The 22,668-nt window shown below is 29.5% G+C and overlaps 5 protein-coding genes across 11 annotated transcripts in view; 1 reads left to right on the forward strand and 4 right to left on the reverse strand.

Annotated features, from left to right (window-relative positions):
• On the reverse strand, window positions 1–3,876 carry Mob4 (MOB kinase activator 4). Its single transcript, XM_011063114.2, has 4 exons — window positions 3,484–3,876; window positions 2,591–2,964; window positions 2,358–2,492; window positions 1–2,272 (listed from the first exon to the last, which is right to left on the reverse strand). Exons 1-4 carry the CDS (start codon window positions 3,541–3,543, stop codon window positions 2,176–2,178), a joined length of 666 nt encoding a protein of 221 aa, XP_011061416.1. The 5' UTR covers window positions 3,544–3,876; the 3' UTR covers window positions 1–2,175.
• A 393-nt stretch (window positions 3,877–4,269) lies between these two features.
• On the reverse strand, window positions 4,270–6,836 carry LOC105150202 (Arginine methyltransferase 8). Its single transcript, XM_011063115.2, has 5 exons — window positions 6,707–6,836; window positions 6,122–6,379; window positions 5,938–6,052; window positions 5,494–5,860; window positions 4,270–5,085 (listed from the first exon to the last, which is right to left on the reverse strand). Exons 2-5 carry the CDS (start codon window positions 6,155–6,157, stop codon window positions 4,554–4,556), a joined length of 1,050 nt encoding a protein of 349 aa, XP_011061417.1. The 5' UTR covers window positions 6,158–6,379; window positions 6,707–6,836; the 3' UTR covers window positions 4,270–4,553.
• The window catches only part of LOC105150216 (uncharacterized), a 113,163-nt gene continuing 97,088 nt past the window's right edge, over window positions 6,594–22,668 (reverse strand). The window contains exons 5-8 of one of the 2 annotated variants that reach the window (XM_087408961.1): window positions 7,897–7,942; window positions 7,530–7,695; window positions 7,021–7,143; window positions 6,594–6,948 (exon numbers count right to left, since the gene is read on the reverse strand). In XM_087408961.1, the coding sequence (XP_087265087.1) occupies window positions 6,842–6,948; window positions 7,021–7,143; window positions 7,530–7,695; window positions 7,897–7,942 (442 nt within the window). In that variant the 3' untranslated portion in view covers window positions 6,594–6,841. Of the gene's footprint in view, window positions 6,949–7,020; window positions 7,144–7,529; window positions 7,780–7,896; window positions 7,943–22,668 lie in introns of both variants that reach the window. The other variant, XM_087408960.1, reaches the window with a different exon arrangement.
• On the forward strand, window positions 9,185–11,731 carry LOC105150203 (pleckstrin homology domain-containing family J member 1). Its single transcript, XM_011063117.2, has 2 exons — window positions 9,185–9,692; window positions 10,295–11,731. Exons 1-2 carry the CDS (start codon window positions 9,563–9,565, stop codon window positions 10,768–10,770), a joined length of 606 nt encoding a protein of 201 aa, XP_011061419.1. The 5' UTR covers window positions 9,185–9,562; the 3' UTR covers window positions 10,771–11,731.
• The window catches only part of LOC105150209 (low-density lipoprotein receptor), a 37,905-nt gene continuing 31,825 nt past the window's right edge, over window positions 16,589–22,668 (reverse strand). For all 6 annotated transcript variants that reach the window (XM_087408869.1, XM_011063134.2, XM_011063132.2 and 3 more), the window contains 2 exons: window positions 21,896–22,164; window positions 16,589–21,753 (listed from right to left, as the gene is read on the reverse strand). In XM_087408869.1, the coding sequence (XP_087264995.1) occupies window positions 21,709–21,753; window positions 21,896–22,164 (314 nt within the window). In that variant the 3' untranslated portion in view covers window positions 16,589–21,708. The remainder of the gene's footprint in view (window positions 21,754–21,895; window positions 22,165–22,668) is intronic.

Raw genomic sequence — 22,668 nt, forward strand, 5'->3', positions numbered from 1 at the left:
TTATGTAGAAAGTTTATTTCTTTACCATTATACATAGACAATTTTCATGGAAACAGTCACACGTCATATATATGTATTCCTGCTGCGTATTCTCTCATCACATCTCGCGATATTCATTAATACATTATAACTCGAGTCTTTTTGTACTTACAAGTTTTATATACAGTGTTACAATATCCTCCTCTGTGCGTCGAATACGAAAAGAAACAATCTCGCAATGTCAAAGCCAGTGCTGTTTAATAGAATCTCGTTACGAGAGATATTCAGTACAACTCTCATGTAACAACATGCGTCGATATGTTGAGTATGAGTTCTATAAATTGTTCTATCTTTCTCAGCGTATGACAAAAAAAATCATGTGATCACAAAGATATTACTTTTAAAAGATGAAAATTACGTATTACAACGAACATTCGGCACATCAGAAAGTAATGCCATCATTGATCGGTTGTCGTAAGATTTCATCTTAATCTATTCCGCTGGTTAAAAAAAACTTTTCACTAAATATTATTCGTTTAAAAAACGACGCTCGTATTCGCGCTATAATTTTATAGCAATACCTTATAATAGATTCGAAAAGCCACAGACGATCGAATTGATAAGGCGCCCAGCCACTCTACATTTTTCTTTTATTGTAATTTCGATCTTATATCCAATATATAGAACAAGCAATCTGTCCAAAATTCACCGTAAACTATTACGAAAATTTCGAGAACAGCATAGGAAAGCTTACCATCCTGTGATTTGTATTGCTATATGGAATAAATGTATATGTACTATAAATAACAGTGCTATACCATTTATCGCTATGTCTCTCGTTCAAACAATACATTTTATAAAGACCAACTACGTGATCACGATTATATATATATATTATGATTATTCTAAACTAATACGATGTATAATAATGTGTAAAATTCTACAATTGTTTATATAAATTCGCATTCTTCTGATTATGCAAGTCGGCAATATTCGAGGTGTTATCTCCACCTTATTGTTACTGAAATTTCTGTATAATTGAATCTTGCTTCAAAAGCTGCTTTGAGATATAAAGATCACTTTTCAAGTTAAATCTATTATTTTATCAAAGATGAAATAAAAGCAATAATGTAATTAGTATTATCTCATTAGTTCTCATAATGAAAAATTCCGACGATTCAGTAGAATGCACGCTATCTTTATAAGTAAATTAATGATACATGAAATTATAAAAATTTAATAGAATTTTAATACAAGAAATTTGATAAAATTTTGTCTATACTTATTCCGAAATTTATGAACAATTATTCACGTAACTGAATTTGTGTAACATACATAATATGTATATAAATGAGTTATATATTTTTTCCATTATATGTATAGAAAGATACAGTCTATTATTTTTTACAAAAAAATGTTTACAGAAGATAAAGTATATTATATTATATAGAGATGAGACACTTTTTGTCATCTAGTAACTTCAATAGCGTAAGATGAAAAATTTATAACATCATATCTCTCTTCCTTTTCTTTTTCTTTAAATATGTAATATATTATAAAAACTATAACAAAGATTAAATTATCAATACAATATATTCCAAGAAATTTGATAGTTTTAATGAAATTTTATCTTGCACACAGATTTTAAAAGAATTGAATAAATGTAAGACATTGTACTTATCAGACACGAGAAATATTCTGTTTACAACAATCATTGAACAGTTATTAATAAAACATTCAAGGAAAATTTCTGTTTTATAAGGTACTGAGCAAAGATGAGAATATGTCTTTTTCAAGATCTTTGAAATGTCACAGTCGTCAAGAAAATACAATTCGACAACTCTAATAAAGCAAGTGTCTTGAAATGTTATCATATATTTAAATTAAGAAATTTTTTGATATTAACTTGCTCTAAATTAGAACACGAATTATTTAAAAAAGTAACGTAAATTCTAATGTAATACGAATTTTTAAATACAATTTACATACATATTTTTTACTTTTCGATATTTTGTATATATTGAAGATTATAACAAATTCATATTATTTAAATAAGAGTTGAACTTTCTGATCTCTTTCAAAGATCTTCGTTATATTAATCACGAAATATCAGATTAATGCGTGAATATTAGCATTTTTCTGTTCTTACTAAATCTGGCAATTCGACTTTGGACAATACGATCGCAACGTTAAATCCTATGCTTCGCTTTCCGTTGCGCCTTCACCTTCCATAATAGGTACTATCAAATTATCCTTTGACATCAGATTATATTTCGTCACAAATGCCGTAAACCTATAACAATGGAAAATAATATATTTTCTTTTGTAATACAACATACATCAAAAATATTCATATGTATGCAGATCACATTCTTTACCTGCGGCAAAGGAAAGTTTCATTTTCAAATTCATCAAATATTGTTCTATGATGGAAGTATGCGTGAGAAAATATTCTGTAAACTCTACGACAGACAGAGCCGAGTTTTGCTACAGAAGATTCTTTGATGCTGATTCTGAAATATGATTTTATACAGGAAAATTTTTATACAGATTTATTTAAATATAAATGATAAAAATGTAACGCGTTATAAATGAGACATGAAAGAGATACCTGCTGGGAAAATATTTGTTGCTGTTAAGTAGACATGCCGCTCCATCCAATGTGTGTCGCGTGTAATCAATTGCAGGGCACTCCTTGGGAGTTTTATGCGCCGCGCATAAAAATATCCACTGTTCAGTGGCTGTCATCTGTGTACAAGTTTCAGGATGACATTCTTCTTGCAATCTAACTGCCAAACCGTTGAGCTCCATGCAGAATTGTCTGAGATGTTCGTATTTCCATACACCCTCATCATTGGCCTCTGGCATATTGAGTATCAAATCGATATTAGATGGATCTCTTCTAATCATTTGTTGAATGTACTGTTGCACGGCCAGCGTGCTATCCATTTCTTCAAACGGCTCATCCGGCCACCTACTAAAATCCTATAGAGCAAAATAAAACCTTGATCGTAAGCTCTTATAAAAATAATTAAATTTACGTCAGCATCCTCATAAACAATCGATCTCTTCTTCACTATATAGCTCATTACAATGTAAAAATAGATCTAATATTGCATATAAACATAGTACTCTCTCTGCGTATATTTTACTACTTACAATACTGAACAATCAATAAAAACAACCGAGAGATAAAAGCGTACATAAAACACGCAGTATTTCAGATAAGAATACAAAGAAATTATCTGTCGATCTGTCACGCTTCAATGAAGACAAAGAAACCAAAAAGATGTTGTGAAACTGAATGATGCTAGGAATTTGAGAACAACATTCACGTAGTGTAAACAGTAGTTCCATTTACTCCGAATTCATTGATTTCATCGGGGAAGTGTCAAATGGAGGAGGAAGTGCCAAGAAATTTCCACTATCAGGCGGACCTTGACGATCGGGATGTTGCCCGACAGTGCGATGGTTTTTTAACGAAATTATAACAGCGTTAATAACCTCTGCTTTCGTCCCGGGCCTGTTTCTCCGTAGAATCGTGGGTCCGTCCGCCATCTTCATCTTGCCAGGTGTTATCCTCGGAACGACCGGTGCGTGGTGCGCTCGACTGGCGTGGAGACGGTCACTTCGTCGCCGCGGTCCTCGTCAATAGATGCACCCGCGACGATTCGTCCCACCCCGGTGATGAGACGAGTCAAGCCCAGTACTCCCAGTAGTTGTCCAGATTATTCCGCCTGACGAAGTGACGCATGCGCGTCGTGTGCGGTCCATTCAGGCGTAAAGGAAAGGAAAAAATGGATATTGTATTTTAAAGCCTTTTATCGCATCCCCGTCGATTTCCATGACGCGATTTCCACGCGAAAGGAGAATCACGCGACTGCTCTTATTAATTTAATTGTTCACTATTTACTATTTAATTGTTCGCGTCTATTCATTCCAGAAAAACAAGATGTTACTTTAACGTGACTTTTTAATGATAATTCGAAGCAATTTTAATCAATTATAATAAAATATTACAGCTGTTACTTGAATCAATCGTTGATTAAGATAATTGGAATTTTATTGGTTTTTTACTTCTTGTCAAAATTTTTCTAATAATCTCTAATGAAAAAAATTTTCCTATTTTCTCATATTTTTTATTTATATTTTTAATTTATGAAAAGAGATTTCTGAAAAAATTCTTTATATTTCAAGTTTTTTTTCAGAAATTATAGAACGGAAAATCTTGGAAATATTAGATTATTTCAAAATTCACATATATGAAAGGTTCTAAAAGATTTATGTCCATTTCTACCAATAGATTAACTTTAATCTCAGTTTAATAATCCTTAGAATTAGAAAAAGATAAAAAGTAAGTTAAATAAAAATTAAAGTTTTAATCTACATTGATAAAAACAGACTCTAAACTTTCCAAGTACTTTTGAAAAAAGTGTTCTCATGTAAAAAGTCTGAGAAATTTTCTAAAAAATTATAAAATTATATATAAATTCTAAAAAAAATTCTGAAAAATTAAAATTAGAAAAATTAAAATTTTCCATTTATATTATATTTTAGCGAAAAAATATGATATTTTATATTGGAATGTACAAGTCATTTTCTGCTGCGTTTGATTCACTTTCATCCAAGTCATCAATGTACTTTTTGGTCACTATACATTTCGTCATGTGACAATCGCAGGGAATGTCATGCTCCACTTCCTCTGCATCTAACAAACTCAATTCCATATTGTAACGTCTTGGATGTGACGCATCTCTTTTCAATTCGAATTTGAAAGCAATAGGTTCATTCCTTATCACTTCCATATCTTCGGGCAAGACCACTGCAGTTTGCTTCCAATGCGTCGTTTCGTCATGAGGCCCCGTAGACAGTTCCGAACCATCTGGAAATTCGACTGCAAACCAAATGCACATCCCTTGGAACTTCCCATCCTTTTTGCATACCGATACGTAGTCCTGTCCACCTAGTAGATCTATCTCTTCCACAGAGATGCACTCCAAATCCAGCCATGCAAGCAATTTACCTTCCGCCAAAATATCATCTTGATTTACAAGCAGGATTTCTGGTTTTAAGGATTTAGTTTTTCTATACTCCTTTCCAATACACCTAAATAAAAATTGAACATACTCTCTAAATTCTTAGGAATCTCACTCTAAAGAGTGAAAATTGAGTCAGTCTCGAAAAAGTAACTCAATTTTCAATCTTTAAGAGTGCGATTTCACTTTTCAGAGTGAGATTCACTCTAAAAGTTTTAGAGAGTACTGCAGAATAAATATACAGTACTTGTGATAATGAAAAAAGAAACGATGAAATAACAAACGACAGAATTCAAATGACAGTATCCTACTTTTGTTCTTACTTCTGAAATAATATTAGGTGTTGGAATTAATTCGTAGCGTTTTTAAATGAAAGAATGTTATTTATTTCACATGAGCATTAAAAAATACATTAATGAAAGTACTTCCCATCACTTGTAAAACGCTACGAATTAATTCCAACACCTAATACAATTACCTCATACTGACTCCGCATACGTTATTCCAAAAATCATACATGGAAGGTAATTGACATGGCGAGGCATATAATTTTGCAATGGATGGGAATAACAGACCATCCTCTTGTAATAAGTTATCTCTAGCGAATAATACAGAATCTAACATTCCTTCGTGTACCAAATAAAAACCCATCCATTCCGACACAATTACGTCTACTTTCTCCAAACTGTCTGGAGAGATGTCCTCTACTTTACTATGAATTACTTCAACTTTGTCCTGCATATTATTTTCAATTGACACTTGCTCGATACTGTTTGCCAGCATACTTGCTTCTACTGCGTAAACTTTCTTTGCACCAACTTGTGCACAAAAAATTGATAATATACCTGTACAAAGAATACATATGAACAAAATATGTAATGTTATACATATTATGGTTATACATATCCCTTAAATACAATACCTGAGCCAGCCCCGATATCCATTACTACTTTGTTTTGAAATTTCTCTTTGGAATTAAAAATGGCAGTTTTATATGCCAAGACACGTGTTTTGTCATTTAGCATTAATTGATGAATCTAAAAATAAAATTCGATAATAAATATAATGTACATAATAATGATTAAATATGTACTTGTTTTACTTACGTCAAGTTCTTCGTAACTTTCAAAGTATTGATCCATTATTCATTGACACATGTACAAGATATAAACAAAAATTATGTGAAGCAATCCACAATTCTTGTTACTCTTAGTGTTGTTTTCTATTTATTTGGCCTTGGTTTACTTGAAGAATATCTTCATTGAAAAATATATGAATCAAAAGTGTATCTTGATTTCTTTGCAAATCGATCACGTGGATAACATCTAATTCAATCTTTTTGTTTATCTCAATATCGATTAAATCTGAATTTTAAATAATTTTCAGAGTATTAATATCATTATTTTATGTTTAACGCACGAATACAAAAGAACACAGGAAGTCTATTTTTAAATAATTTCGGGTTTATAACTCCAAGCTTCTGAAATATTTGTGTGTTTAATGTGAGACTTCTAACCTCTCTTTTAAATGATACATATACAATTTATACTGCGATTCTAATTAATAGCATTAAAAATATTTTATTTTATATTTTTATTTATAGGTTACAATATTTATTTAAAACAAATATTTAGTTTGCACATTATTAAAAAAATAGACATATATACACGAGATAAAGAATATCACTTAACCTTATCAACAAGAATTAATATTTCTATATATATTATATATGCTAAATATACTATATATTTTTATATATACTATTAATAAATATTCTAAATATGTAATATGCTGAATGTAAAAACTTATATGCAATTTCCAATATCTTAATATTTGGGATTAGGTTTGCTGTCATTGGTGAACACTAACCCTTCTTTTTCCATCATACGCCTTTTAAATTCCATCTGCTTTTCCATTTGTTTCCTTTTTCTCTCTAGGCAATCAGTTAAAAATTAGATATTTTTGCATAGAAATGATTCAATAAGTACTAAATTTTTTATGTTACCTTGTCTTAGCTTTTCTCGAATTGAATTCTTTTTTTCCGATGAAGGCTCGTCAATCTGAACATTTGTAGATGACGATTGATTAATCTCAGATATAATATTTACAGTAGATTCCAAAGAAGGAGCTATATATGTAAGAGTTCAACATTACATATACATTGCACTACGATTACAATGGCTGAGAATGATATAACACTATAATACAACTGATACAACTTCTTCAAAACTTTAATTTCAATGTTTTTAAGCTCTTTAGAATTAACTTTTTTAATGCAAGAAAAGTATTCTTAACTTGATCTTTATATTGCAATCAAAATGTATCATATTACATTTCCATAAAATCATAAGAAAGTTATTTTATACAGCACAAAAAAATTGAGTAAGAATGAAAAAAATAGAATGTAAAATCTTTTTAAGAGATTTTTCTTAGAAACTTTCTATAATAAAAGATTTTTATGTCATTCTCAGATCTATAATATTTTTTCTTTATATATAAATATTTCTCACAAACCTTTTATTAACTGATTTGTACTTTTATTTGGTTCAAGTTCACTCTTACATTTTATTTGTTGCACATGAGAAACAGGTGCTTTAATTGAAACATTTGATTTATCTGGAATCTGCTCGTCCGATTGTATCACACTTTTTTGTATGTTATTAGCTTGTTTAAGATCAATCTGTTTTTGTAACAGTTGCAATTCTTTTTCAATTTTATCTCCAAACGACAACAGAACTCTTCTTAAGGCATTTATAGCAGAACCCTACACACACACACACACACACACACACACACACACACACACACACACAGAAAAAAAAAATGTTTAACAAAACATAAAATATTCTGCTTTTTTGTTCTCCAATTAACTGATACATACAACTCTGGCATTGTATATCGACAAGCCTTTTGTAGATTCCTCTGCGCTGTAATAACCAATATCTTCATGAAAATTTCCATTCTCAAGCTGGACTTTGACAAAGCTGACACAGCCGGTACAACATTTGGCACCAATTATTTCGACAAAATCTATAACAAGTTTGAGTTCGCTTTTATAAATCTAATAAACTAGTTATACTAGGTATAGTTACTTATAGGAATTTCTTCAACTATGGATACCTTTCACTTGATGATATAAGTCAACAAAAGAGTCATTCTATCCTTTTTGAGAGTGACAAAGATGAAAGACAAAAAGATATTTGTGTCGACTAGTGTCATCAAATGGAAAGCACCTTGAAATAGTAATAAGTACCTAATGTTTGATTCACAACAGTATGGCTCCACTTGTCTTCTCCGAAAACTTTATTAGCCGTTAAGATTAAATTACGATGCTCCGCCGTTAGATCCATCGATTCTGCCTTTTCGTGCGTATTCTTCATCGCGGTTTGTTTTGAGGTATTCTGAGAGGCGAAAACATTTATAGGCATCACTCTCGCACAGACAAAAAATCAATTATTTGATATTTTATTTTACAAAGCCACAAGCCAAGTCTGTGAGATTACTCACGATTTTGATACACGACAGATATTCATGCCCATTGTACATATTGTCAACAAAATCTTCAAATCGCAATTTTTGCGCGCGAAAGCAACCAAGGACACGCAAGAAAATGTAAATAGAAAATAAATCGACCAATAATAGCCGAGAGATCTCGGGAACGAGACATCAATAGGAAACAGCTGAAACCCAAATCTCGAAAAATGATAATCTAGCAGACAGAAAAAGCGACCAATCGTGTCGAATGTGGCGGCATGGCGTTTGATGGCATTCTTTACGGGAAACGTTCGAGGAAATATTTCCTTTGTATTATTCTACGTAAATACTTGAACGTAAATATTTGAACATATTTGGCATTTGTAAAATAGCAGGAGTTACAACTGCAAACGTTACGAGTTATTAATAATCGATAAAATTAACTACGGTTTAAATGAAATTGCTTTATCACAATTAATTAACAGCCAACAGCAAGAATTTAAACTAAATAATTGTTGCATAATTCCTGCATGTTTAATTATTTTTCGCTGAATATATATACATGTATATAGACATTTTCATAATCATTGCCTTTGAGTTGCGACGTAATGTTAATAAAATGACGCGGAGCTATAGCCATTTCTCCTGCGTCCGTGGCATTGAGTGAGATTCAAACTAGCTAAATTAAACGCTGACATTACGTTGCCGATCGGAAAATACAGCTAGAAAATCACGTGAAAACTGGCGAACGACCAGTTATTTTAAAATTTATGACACGGATGGTACGCTGACTCGTTTCGTCGTACGTGAGATCGTGCGATAGGCGCTTATCATCGAGGAGTGTCGAGGATTTTTTTTCCTGGCGATTATATTATCAAACGACGCAGGAGCGAAAGCACTCGTGCGAAGACGGGGGGGAGGAACGCGAAAAAACGTGCCCATCGGCCCATGTCGATTGATTGACGTGGGAGGCGATCCTCGCAACCTGATATGCCGCGATTAATGTGACTAACGAATCGAAGATGGAATATTTCGTCAGGGCGCGACAACCCCTGTGACTGCTTGCGACACGTATGTACAACGCGATAACGTTATCCGAGCCCCAGTCTGACATGAGATTCAATGATAAAGAGCTCGCAGAAGCGAGCTTTGGACCCGCGGACCTGGAGGGACGTCTAAACCACAAACGAGCCCATAAGTCAGGTTAGTTTAGTGCGAGACGCGAATATTGAGTGAGTTTTACGTAACGCAACGATCTTAACCTGTCTTCTGTCATATCTGTCACTCTGCCTGTCGCTTGATAGATTTTATTTGTGTTATAATTATTTTACGAGATTACATTGTACATGAATTAATATTGTATACTATTATTGTGTCATTATCTTTCTTTGGTTTACTTAATTTAGATTTAAAGATTTTTTTCAATTATTCTTGCCATTTGCGAGGCAATTGTGATAGTTAATTTAGAGGGAATGAAACGATTGTAAATAAAACTTGTGAGAGAGTTTTGATTATTATTTCTGAAATACTTTGGAGTAAATCTTTTTGGATCGAAATAAAGAAAGACATTTATATATTAGTATATTATATATTAATAATCCAATCTGTATAACATTCTGTATATAGTAAACTAATTAGATTATAAAATTGTTCTCTAGCCTTAATTCTTAATTATATTTCATAGTTTTGCTAGAAGAAAATTAATGTCAGTTGAAGGAAAGAATTAAAAGATGTATTCACAATTCTAAATATTTAGAGTAAATGATTAACATGTATTTGATATTTATTATTATATTTACTTCCAGTATTCAAAGAGAAATGGTTCAAGCTACGGTACAATCTACTATTTTACTTCAATATCAATGACTTGGGACATATCGATAGGAGGCAACCTGCTGGGGTCATCATTTTAGAAAATTACAACATTAATATAGATAATTCGTCAGAGGGAGCATTTGCGTTCAGCATCTCGTTTCGTGATGAGCCAGAGAAGCGGCATATATTGAGTGGTCGATCAGAGTCTCAAGTGGAACAGTGGGTAAATGCACTTAAACAAGCAAGCTATGAACACTGGAGATCTCGCCTGATCATGCTTCAAGAAAGATTGTGTAAAAAGACAGGGAAGGACCCGCTACTCATGTATCCCAGAAATCAGGGTGTAGTGCGAGATGAAGCTTGGGAACCTGCTACCAGTTTCAGATCTCATGTACGTTCGTTCACAACGTCGGTCGCGCCTACATTGAATACAATAACGAGGGAAGTTAATCTGATAGATCTTTAATACAGAGGAATAATTTTAGACAAATTAAAATTAATTTTTTTAATTATAAAAAAATTACATCACCAAATTTATATTTTGGAGAAATATGCATATATATATATATTGTCGAACGAAAGAAAGTTTGCGCAAAACTGCCATAAGCAAGCGAGATTTTAAGATGCAAGTTCAATAAGTATGTACAAGCTTTAATAATTTATATCTTATAATAATGTAACATAATATACTGCATAAAATCTATATCACGTGCAAGACAGAATGTAAAGGAAAATAGAATTATTGCAGTCAGATAAAGTAATTAATTTCATATAATAGTAATTTTATTTGATATATTTTAATAATATTGAAAAGTATATGTAGAATTTAGAAAAGAATTGAAAAAAATTTTTACAAGAAGAAACTTATTTTTTTTCTAACGTGACAAAGGCCGGTATCCATAGTCCGTTCTTAATCTCAAGATCATTTCAAGCAATGTCTTAAGATGCTAATACGGCTCTCTGATACATGACATTTCAAGCACTCGCTTAAGACAATGTCGAATCTTGAGCAACGTCTATGAATTCCATCCTATAAGTCACATTAGAACAGAAAAATTAAGATATATGAGATAATAGGAAGATAGCGCGGATGTAAAATATGTGCAAGTAATATACAACGATATGAACATCTTATATTTATAATCATATTGTAAAAGTTATATAAATGTACTAGTATGCTTAGTAATTTATGCTAATGTATGCTTTTGATAAATGCATGTTAACGTTGGCTAGATGATAGTACATTATAGCTACAATTGATGTTATAAGACAAATTTTGTTTATTTTATTTGCTATTCGTTCCACTACCTCTGCATAAATTTGATAAAGTATTCATTCGCGAAAAAAATACTCAATTTTTTATCTCTAATAAAATTTAACATTAATTGAAAAGTTTGTAATGGAAAAAATAAACGTATTTTTATAAATCCTGCGTATTTTTTAAATGTGATATCCAAAAAAACAAAAACTTACTCATTTACAATAACCATCATGTATGTTACATTGTTCGTTTATATTTATTTTACATATATGATGAGAAATATTATGTCTTATAATAAATGATAAATGCACAAAATTCATTATATTTCAACTTCATGAAAAATGTAAAAAAATAAATGTAAATAATAGATATAATATTAATGTTATTCGAGTCGTGCTAGATATCTTATGCAAATTTATAAACAAATCAATAAATAAGTCAACAATGAGAAATTGAAAAATAACGTCTTTCAAGATTCTCGAAAACTTAAGTAAATTAAGATACATAAATGGGAATATTTTGGTAAGAGAAATTAAACAAAAAAATTGTTAAACACAAAACTCTAATTCTTAAAAAAATAAATACAAAATACTAGGAAAATCTATATATGTAAGTACACACACACGCATATATATAACGTAGATTATTTTTGTATATTTCGTACGCGAGATTTTTCAAGAATACGACTCCAATCCCAAGCGAAAGACACGACTCATAAAACTCGGAGAAATCGAAGTTATTAGGAAAGTATATTCTGGAAGAGGAAGAAGGTGGCAGCGCGAAACTGTCGAACGTGTCACGCCGGGATCTCGAAACATTGCTCCTGTTACTAAAAGAACATAACCTGCGAGGAGGTTACAGAAAATATCTCACAGTTATCACTTCCTACCTTATCATTGTATCTACAATACCGACACTCAGTCGTCAATTAATTTAATTGGCGTAAAAGAAATAATATTAAAAATGTTATATTAAACTACAATTAAATGGTACATGCGCATTTGTCACAAAATGCAATGATTAGAAAGATTGCCATGCTTTGCACATTGTTCCTGCTGAAAATAAAAATCGGAGCGCGAATCGGATGTAACGGGAGAATAACAAAAGCATCTACTTTTTTTACATTTTGATGTTTCAATTTTCAAAAAGTTTTTAAAAGTTTTGTTCACTTTTCTATTATTCTCCCATTACATTCGACTTACGCTCTGATTTTTATTTTCATCAGGACACAATTGAAATTTAAAAAAGTTTATAGAGAACAATTGAGAACGATAGTATTTCTATTTCAACTTGTATCATTTTCGATAAGTTTATATTATTTTCTATCGTTGACCTCGCGAGCATTACGATCGATCGAATATGAATCCTATTGTATTTTATCGGATTCTATAAGATTATTATGAGATCTGATTCAAATTCATCGTGAAATTACGAAACAGATTCCATATTCAAAACGATAGGATTTTTCGTTCTCTAATAACTTATTTTACCAGGGTAACAAATCTAAGAAATAGAGCAAAAGCTGTGCAATAAAAACTATTCACCAGAGAATAATTAAAAATGTATCGCATAAATTATTTTATTTCGTAATTTTATGTGTTAATATTTAAACGGTTGGTGCGTGGCTTTGAGGTTTGTCTTGAACGCAAAAGGGATACGTCATGTGTTATCAGTGCTATCACTGCTCGCTGCGTAATCATTCCACTATCGAAGTTCGTGCAAGCAGGTATAGTCATACCGCTTTTTTTCACATTCCTTCTAGAAATGTATTTGCGACAAATGCTATACATAATACAAAACATCGTACTAATTAGATTTCAAAAACTTACTAAATTAAATAAGAGATAAATCACAAGTTTTTTAAAATAATAAATTCTAAATAACTGTTTTATTATATAATTTTATTTAAAATATATATTTTACATAAAATTGTTTTTAATACAACTGATCCCTGACTGATACGACTTATTTAAAATACAAAATATAAAATATAAAATATAACTATAGTTAGTTTTAAAATCATTTTTAGGTATTGGAAATCTCGCCATTCCAGAATATTATTAATTATTAATTATGTATACATGTATACTTTTCTATAATAATAAAATATATACAGATATTATGAAATTATATTTAACAAATTTTTTGTCGACTTAGATAATTTTTAATTATATTCTTTTAACAATGTTATCGTAATTACACGAATTTAATTAAAAATGTATAGGTACAAAAAATTCGAGATAAGTTGAATGGGTACCCTCATATTAGTGGGATGTTAATAATTAAAATTTTTGAAAAATAAGTTTATAAAATAATTTTATAAATAATTTTTGTTAAATTTTATATAATAAACTTTTTAGTATAAAAGTTTTTTAAAATTCCGTTATTATCGGGTTCGGCTTATTTTGAACCAGTTGATATCCGAGAAATTTTTGTACCCATACATATAAAAAATTACGATACGCATGTATTTTATTATTATTAAATATACTTCTTCGTAACCACTATTTCATAAAGAAATAAAATCATTTTATCCGTTTATTTTTAATAAGAGTTTATTAGTAACGTGTGGCAGAACATACTTTCTCATGAATTTTAATATTATATTAAAGATGCGATAAAAATAGTAATTGTAATTGGCATGTAATTGACTACTAAAATTATTACTATTGTAAATGGTCTGGAAGATTCGAGATTAACCCTTCTGACAAGACTACCGTTGGTGTTTGACGGTTGCATAATTTTTCTTCGTGAATGGATATGGTGAATTTGACGTAGAATCGGAAAACATACATTGAGTATGCTCTTCACTATAAAAATTATTCCTCTTTGTAATACTATCCCGCGTACCACAAGGCGAAGGAATCCTCAAATTATTGGGCTATAGGGAGTCACTCGACTCTCATCGCGTCCAATGTGCAATAATAGCATTAAGGCTGGTATTCATAGTCGATTTTTTTAAGACCGTCTTAAGTAATGTCCTAAGATGCTAATATGACTTTCTGATTGATTCATGCCATCTTAAAATTGTATTTAAGACGATCTTAGATATAAGATCCAATTATGAACAGGCAGAGAGAAACCTGAATCTTTATTAATCTTTTATTAATTTGATAGATTTTAGTTATTTCAGCGATTTCAGCGATTTATTGTCAGGAGCATCGCAAAAAAAAATGGATATTGTTATGTAGTTTACATCCACTTCTTTGATTATAGAGAGCAGTACGTAGTGCACCGGGACATTTTACGGTTTCAGAAAAATGGCCATTATATCTTTCAGGTTTCTCTCTAATAATATTTTCTCTCATAATATTTGCTTCAGAATATTACGATTTTTTTCTGAGTGTTTTTGACATCGATCATTCATCAAATGGATATTAGTTCCTTTCTCGTTATTCCATATTATTTATCAATATTTCATAAATATTATTTATTATCAAATTTGTTGTTAAATGTAAGAAAAATTAACCACTTTCATAGATTGCTAAAAAGAGCGTGCGAATATCTCGAAATTCAGACTGCTTTTAACATATAGATAAGAATATTTGAAGACTTCTTGGATTGTCAAAATATATCTCAATATTTTAATGTTTCGATTATTTATCAACTAATAATTTTGCAGTTTAATCAAAACGCGAATCTCTATATATTGACTCAGATTGCGGTTGTATATCAATTATTCGAATAAATCTAATTGAAATATTTAATAATTAAATATCTAACAGAATATTTTTAATTTAAATAATTTAATAATTAAACAAAAGCAATTTGATCACTTATCAAACTCATTAAACGCTCGAAAACTTATAGAAATATGTAAATCAATAAATTCAGTAAATTTAAATAGTAAAGATAGATGAGAACGGGTTTCTCAACGTCGAAAATCTGAGGAAAATACATCTGAAGTAATAGGAGCACATATTGAGCGAGAAGGTTGCCGGAGGTATTCTACTGTCTCCGTCATACCAACGGAATTCCCATCCTACTCTTAGCCAATCTCCGCTAACCTCCTCGCTCATTCTGCTTTACTAATACTTCAGGCGATTTTCGAGATTTTCGACACCGAGAAACTGCGAGAAACCTTATTCTCGAACTATCTTATTGTTATCCGAATCTACTATTCTATTTAATTTTATAATTTTTTAATCGTCCAGATGCGAAATTAAGTTTCCGCTTTTATTTAATTATTATTTCGAATAAGAATATTCTGTTTCTATTTTAATTATTAATATAAATTATTGATTAAATTTAATTGTGTTCAAATATAATTTATGTACGCGAAACACAGTAAATATTATGTGCATTGAAATGTTTATAAAATAACGATTTGAATGTGCATTTTTGCTTATTTCAAAACAATATGATACTTATTAAATTATTATATTAAATAATTTAATAACTACAGAATCGTTGTGTGTATTGATTTATCAGCAACATTCTCGAATATTGTGTATGCATTTTTGCTTACTTCAAAATAATAAGATACTTATTAAATTATTATGTTAAATAATTTAATATAACTATAGAATCGTTGTGTGTATTGATTTATCAGCAACATTCTCGAATATTGTGTAACCTAACCTAAACTGTAGCATTGTAATAATGCTTTTCTTATTAATATAAATAATAATATTCTATGATTCTTTGTTGAAACTTTTGCTAAAATGTATAAGAAAAATAAATAACAAAAAAATACCTTTTAAAAATCAAGCTCTCTTTTTCAGTATCTCAAGATTTGTCTTTATCATATTTGATTAATAATATTCTAGAATTATTTATGCATGTGCATTTTTCGTAAAAATATATCAGAAAGATAGAAATTTAAGCTAATAAATAATACATAAATAAATAATACAAAATAACGAGTATAAAGATGTTAAAAGATAGATTTTAACTCATTCGAGTAGATATGTAAGAGATTTGTGTTTATTTGGTTCGCTAAAACTACAATAATATTCCATCACACTATTTATTATTGGATCTTTTTTTTTAAGGACTTGGAAAATACATAACTCAATAGAGAAATGATTCACTATTTATATTTTCAAATAGGCTTATTTACAAATTTTACATTTCACAATCTTCCAAAGGTGTGATAATAACGTAGCATTACTGCAATTTAGTTCGCATCCTTTATTTATACAATCATTATAATAAATTATATGTATATTTCTTTTAAAGTATATTTACGCACACATACGCGAGTGTGCTTCATGTATGTATATAAAGTGATTCATTTTTTTTTAATGTTTGCATTTGAAATAATTTAATCGTCTCCAAAAAAAAAACGAGAATTCTTGAGATCGAAATTGTTCTTACTATATTTTTTAAAATATGTGAAATTATTATTTTAATTCTTCAGTGGCGCATCAATCTTTTATATAAGTTTTTTTTATCGCTCTGAAAAAGTGAAATAAAATAAAAAATGGAAAAGTTATCGTACATCTTTAAAGGTAATAAGAATATTTTTCAGATGCAAGCATTGATTCACTCTATATACGTATACAGAATAATTCTAAAATAAATTCTCAAATTTTGTGACACATTCTCTCTTAATAAATTAGAAATTAATTTTTCTTTAAAAGATATTTAACTAAATACTACTCTTTACATTTCCTTTTTGAAAGAAATGTAAATTATTATATGTAAAACTTAGGAAAATTTAAATTTAATTAAATTAAATTATATTTTAACTAATCGGAGAGTAGAGTTTCATCTATTTCCATCTCTCGTTTTTGAAGTCTAATTTAGAAAAAGCTTTTTATCTAATAAATCTTTTTTGTTAGATCTAAAAGCTTTCACGTAAAAGCTTCTAGATCTAATAAATCAAGAATTACTATTATCTGGATATTTCTGCGCAAAAAAAGATTTTAAGTGGTCCAAGAATAACTACAAAATTTGATGACCTATTTCAGAATCTCATTGTACATACATATATGTACATGTACATACGTTGCATAGAAATAATGTGTTTGACATGGTTTTGGCAGATAAGTTATGACAAGTTATACGATTTACACAGTTAACTGCAACTCTTACCCCCCCCCCCCACACACACACACACACACACACACACACACACATACACACACACTCCTATGTTTTGATTAAAATTACCATCAAGCTTCTATATCTTAATTTTGGACTTTGCTTTTTTGCGCTTACAATTGCACCATGCCTCCGTTAACAGACAGCCGGTCGTGGAAGATCGGTAGCAATAGTTTGGCATATGTAGTGTGTGTGACATAGAAAGATATTCATTAATCAATATAGGAATTAAATTATCGAGTTATATATGTAGGTACATAAATTTTCTTACAAAAGAATGTGAGATTATACATAATGCTCAATCTCAGCTTTTATTTTTTTCATATTTGGCAATCATTTGACATTATTTTCCTGTAAAAAAGAATGAAAAGTAGAAACGCTTTATATTTTCCGTAAAAAGTTCCTTGGTCCCACAGAAACAAGACCAGATAAAGTGCGTATAAATTATTGACTTGTAAATCACTTTGCTTCAGCAAAAGCATGAATTTGTTGGCACAGTATTTTGAGAGAACAATCCGCTATCTGTCAACGTACATAGCTCTTTTTACCAATCTAATATTATATCTTTTAATAATCTTATCTAATAAAATTTTTTTTCACATTTAATCATTTTTAATATAGTGTATTATAATATATTATAAATAATATATTATGCATATATATGTAGGACATTTCAAAGAAAGATATGAATCAGCAGTACTTTAAGATGTTTTTTGGAAATTTTCATCAAAATTTAATTAATGAATTAGTTAAAATTAAGAGTTAAAAGTAATAACTTATTAAATATCCATTCTATTTCAAATTTTGTTAAGAATTTCAATATTATAATAATTATGATTATTAATACACCACACGCTGTATAATTGTATTCATTATGTGTTTAACATTTATTCTTCTTTTTCTATTTTATATCGAATCTTTACATGAAAAATGTTTGAAATGTTCTAAAAATATTTGTGATAGATTCTAATCAATACCTTTTTATAAATATATGTATGTGAGTGAATACATATGTGTGGCGATCGTGGCGTAGTTACGCGTCTACTCTCTACCAAGAATCCGATTCAAATTCATCCAGAATAGCTTCTCGGAAAGCAATAGCAAATTACGAGAGTATCTTTGTCATGACAACCTAATTCCAATAGCACAATTTATTAATGCAATATTGGTTGAAAATTAGCTCCCAACATTGATTCACGTTCGTGAAATAAACGCTTTACGTTTGATAATCAATATATTGATTTTAAATATTAAATTAATATCTCTCGTCAATCAAAATATTTATAAGAATTATATTAATTAATAAAAAGAATAAATATACAACAAAAATTTATTACATAACATGATGACATATCTAGATGGTATAGAAAATTCTTACTCTTCTAATATGTTTTTTCCTATAATTCTATAATTCTTCAGGAGATAATAAAAGAGTACAATAAAAATACTTCAAAAAGTTACATTCATCAGATTTACGATCATTACATTTCATTGGTATTACAAACCTTTAAAACCGTTAAACTATAAGTTTCATATATCAGCGGAAAAAATCATCATGTTTCTGACAAGAGATTTTGAAGACTTAAAAGAATGTGTGAGCGCATGATTATTGAAAACAATGCAAATAATTTATTGACAGCCGATATGAAAAGACAAAGCAAAAAATCATATGTAAATTTTAAAACATAAAATATATTATAAGCAAATTATAATAAAGTTTTAAATAAATTGTTATTATCGTTGTAAGATTCTTACAGTACTGATACATATTTTTACTAGACATCCTTCATATATATATATATATACAAAGCGTTACAAAAGTGGAGTATAAAAGTACTACAGAAGAAGTTTGCAAAAATTAAATAATGAAGGCAACAGTTTTTCAATTACAAGGCAATTCAATTAAATATATTATTTGGCAAATTAATTGTGGTTATAAAGAAATTCGTTTCTATAGTCCATTCTATTGACTTTTAACGATAGCTCATTATTTTATTAGCTAAATTTCAAGCTAATACTTAAAAATTTGTTACTCAGAATAAAAATTCACAATTTTCATTACTTAATTTTTCGTTCACTTTCCGTTGCAGCGCTTTTAGACTCAATTTTTGTTACACTTTGAACATATATGTATGTATGTATATATGTATATTATATTATATATATATATATATATATGTACATACATACATATACATATCATATAATATTTATATAGTAAATAAAACTCTTAAGCCCGATGCAATAATTCTATATAAATACATTGATTTCTTTAGTAGATTGAAGTACTTGACAACAGTTCCCTTTTAACAAACGCACAGTCACACTTACTGTCATTGAGCTCAAGTCGTTACAACAATGCTCTTTCCGTTTCACTACATAAACGATAGTATAATATTTGTAAATAGAGCGATTTTTTTTCATGATATGGACCGCCCATCAATATACAGATAACTGCTGGAAAGTCCTGACATATGTCATATATGTCTATGGCATTGTACGCATTACATAGACATAAAAGGAGAAATTTCTTATGAGCATACATCATTTCTCATTAATTCGCGCATTTTAACTTTCTGTTTGTATAATTAATACGCGGAGCGGATTATGTATAAATATATATCTTAAATCTAAATTACAGAGAAGAGATTAGAACATGTAATAATAAAAGATGATATTATACTCAGATAATCAAGCCTGCAGAGACAGATTTTGAGCTGAGTATGCTACCAATTTTTAATGGCAGAAAACGAATTTCACAAAATCTGACGATGTCAGACGATAGAAATATAACGAAATCTTCTGACACGTTATGCCATCATTGGTGGCAGAAACCAGGATATATTTGTTCGATTTCTGTTGTCAATCTGCCGCCAAATTGCCTATAGATCCTGCTTGATTTCTGCCACTAATCTACTGGCATAGCATATAAGCAAGCCTTGTCGACAAATCCCGAATTTTAATGTGGACACAAATGGCTATGAATTTACAATAGGAATCTGATCGAATTTGCTACCAATCTGCCAATAAATTGCTATAGCATTTTGCTATCTATATACATATAAATGTGTCTCTTATAGGAAGAAGTCTTTCTTTCTTATAATAAAAGAGAGAATAATAAAAAGGAAAAAAATAATTATAGCCTCTTATTCCACTGTAGTTGAGTGATAGTTTGTTTCACAGCATATATTTAATCATTACAACTTTCATATTGCATTTTAACATCATGTAATTTTTAAATAATTTTAATAATATATGATTCAGATTTTTCGCATTATTTACATATGACTTCTATGAGATATTACTCAAAAAAGTAATATCTTGAGTACCTAAAAATTCTATTTAAAAAACGTCCATTGTGCATATTTCTAAATAAATAATTAAACAAATTGATTTTCTTACATATACATAGCGCATGTAAAATCATACGCTACGTGCGCCAGGCCATGCTAAATTGATCTAAAAAGTTTTTTATTACAAATTATATGTTATTTAACTAAATAGGGAAAATGTTAAATAGGAATCTCAACTCTTAAACGTCACATTACGGGAACAATGCACTTGGATATGGCATGCCCAATTCGATTGCTTATAACTTTCATAAAAATAAACAATTTTTTTCAATCAACATAATAATATCAAGCAAATATATCTTTATTAATAAAAAAGTTATAAGCAATGGAAGAAGCATTAAAAAAAAACATTGGATAAAGAAATGCTGGGTATGCCATACCGAAAAGGCGATTTAAGGGTTAAGTTGTTATTAAACTATTTGGCTACATGAAGATAAATCGCTTATTTGGCAACAGTTTTTCTAGATATTTCTCCCTTTACGTCCTAGAGCAAATCTAAATGTTGCACGCATAATATACATATATTTGAGTGACAAAGTGCTAAAGTTTGTAAAGAAATAGAGATACAAAAAAAATTAACATAATCACAGTTGGTTGGCAGGCTTGCGAGCGAGCGCAGGCATAATGCGTTTGGACAGGCTCTTTCAACGCAAATACCTTGTCTTTCTTTACATGATTTTATCACTTGGTCGATATAGTACTTCTGTAGCCTGTTGAATCTTTTATATTGACAGACTGAGTCTTAAACGTAATCATTTGTTCCAGGACTTGTTAATGGTTCTTGAGCCTGAAACAAATATGACATTTTTTATTAAAGAACATTTTGAAATTTTATTTCTTTCATTATCGTAATCCATAAAAATTGCCTTTTAAAATATTTTAGGTAAAAATTAATTCAAATAACTATATGTAGAATTAAAAATTTTTACCTCTTCTCCAACTGTAGCTGCAGGGAGTGGGAATCTGTTTTTCTCAAGACTAAACTGATCTTCTGTAGTTTTCCTATAGACGGGATTATCGAAGTTCATACTAGTAACATTACGATGAAGATAATGCCTGTAGCACAGCACTGCAACAAGTGCGAGTAATAACAGTCCTAAAGACACTACACCTATCACGATGCCGGCGACTAAACCAGGATCTGTTGATTCAGCTACTGAATTTCCTTTTCCTTCTGCGTCTCCTGATGATAATGGATCTAGAAATAGTATGTTCAAGTAAAAATTCCAAAGTATAAATTTGATGTTCAAGTGTAAAGAGTACCAGAAATCTTTTCCCATTCCAGCGCATTCATTACTGTAGCAGAATTAATACAATTAATTAGTAAAAATTTAATAAATTCATTTTTTATATACAATGATATAATTATGTATGATACATAATTATAAAAATACAGTAAAAATCTAAAAAATACCAACTAAGCTATCAAGTAGATTGCACATTTGTAAGGAAAAAAATACATGCACATTCATGTTATGCAACGGGAGTAATATTAATATATCTAATAATATTTCTTTAATTTAACATTATAAAAGATTACAAAATAAATTATAAAGTATATCTCTTAAATATGAATAATTAAATAATCGATTGTAATCAGTTTATTTTTCTAGATAAATAATAAGTATTATAATTCAATATATTATTAGATACCGCGGAAAGTTCGTGTCGTTTTTTCAAGAAATGTTTATAGGAGAAAAAA

Source organism: Acromyrmex echinatior, chromosome 8 (genome assembly GCF_024713525.1).
Source record: "Acromyrmex echinatior isolate Ae372 chromosome 8, ASM2471352v2, whole genome shotgun sequence".
NCBI classification, from domain to species: Eukaryota; Metazoa; Arthropoda; class Insecta; order Hymenoptera; family Formicidae; genus Acromyrmex; species Acromyrmex echinatior.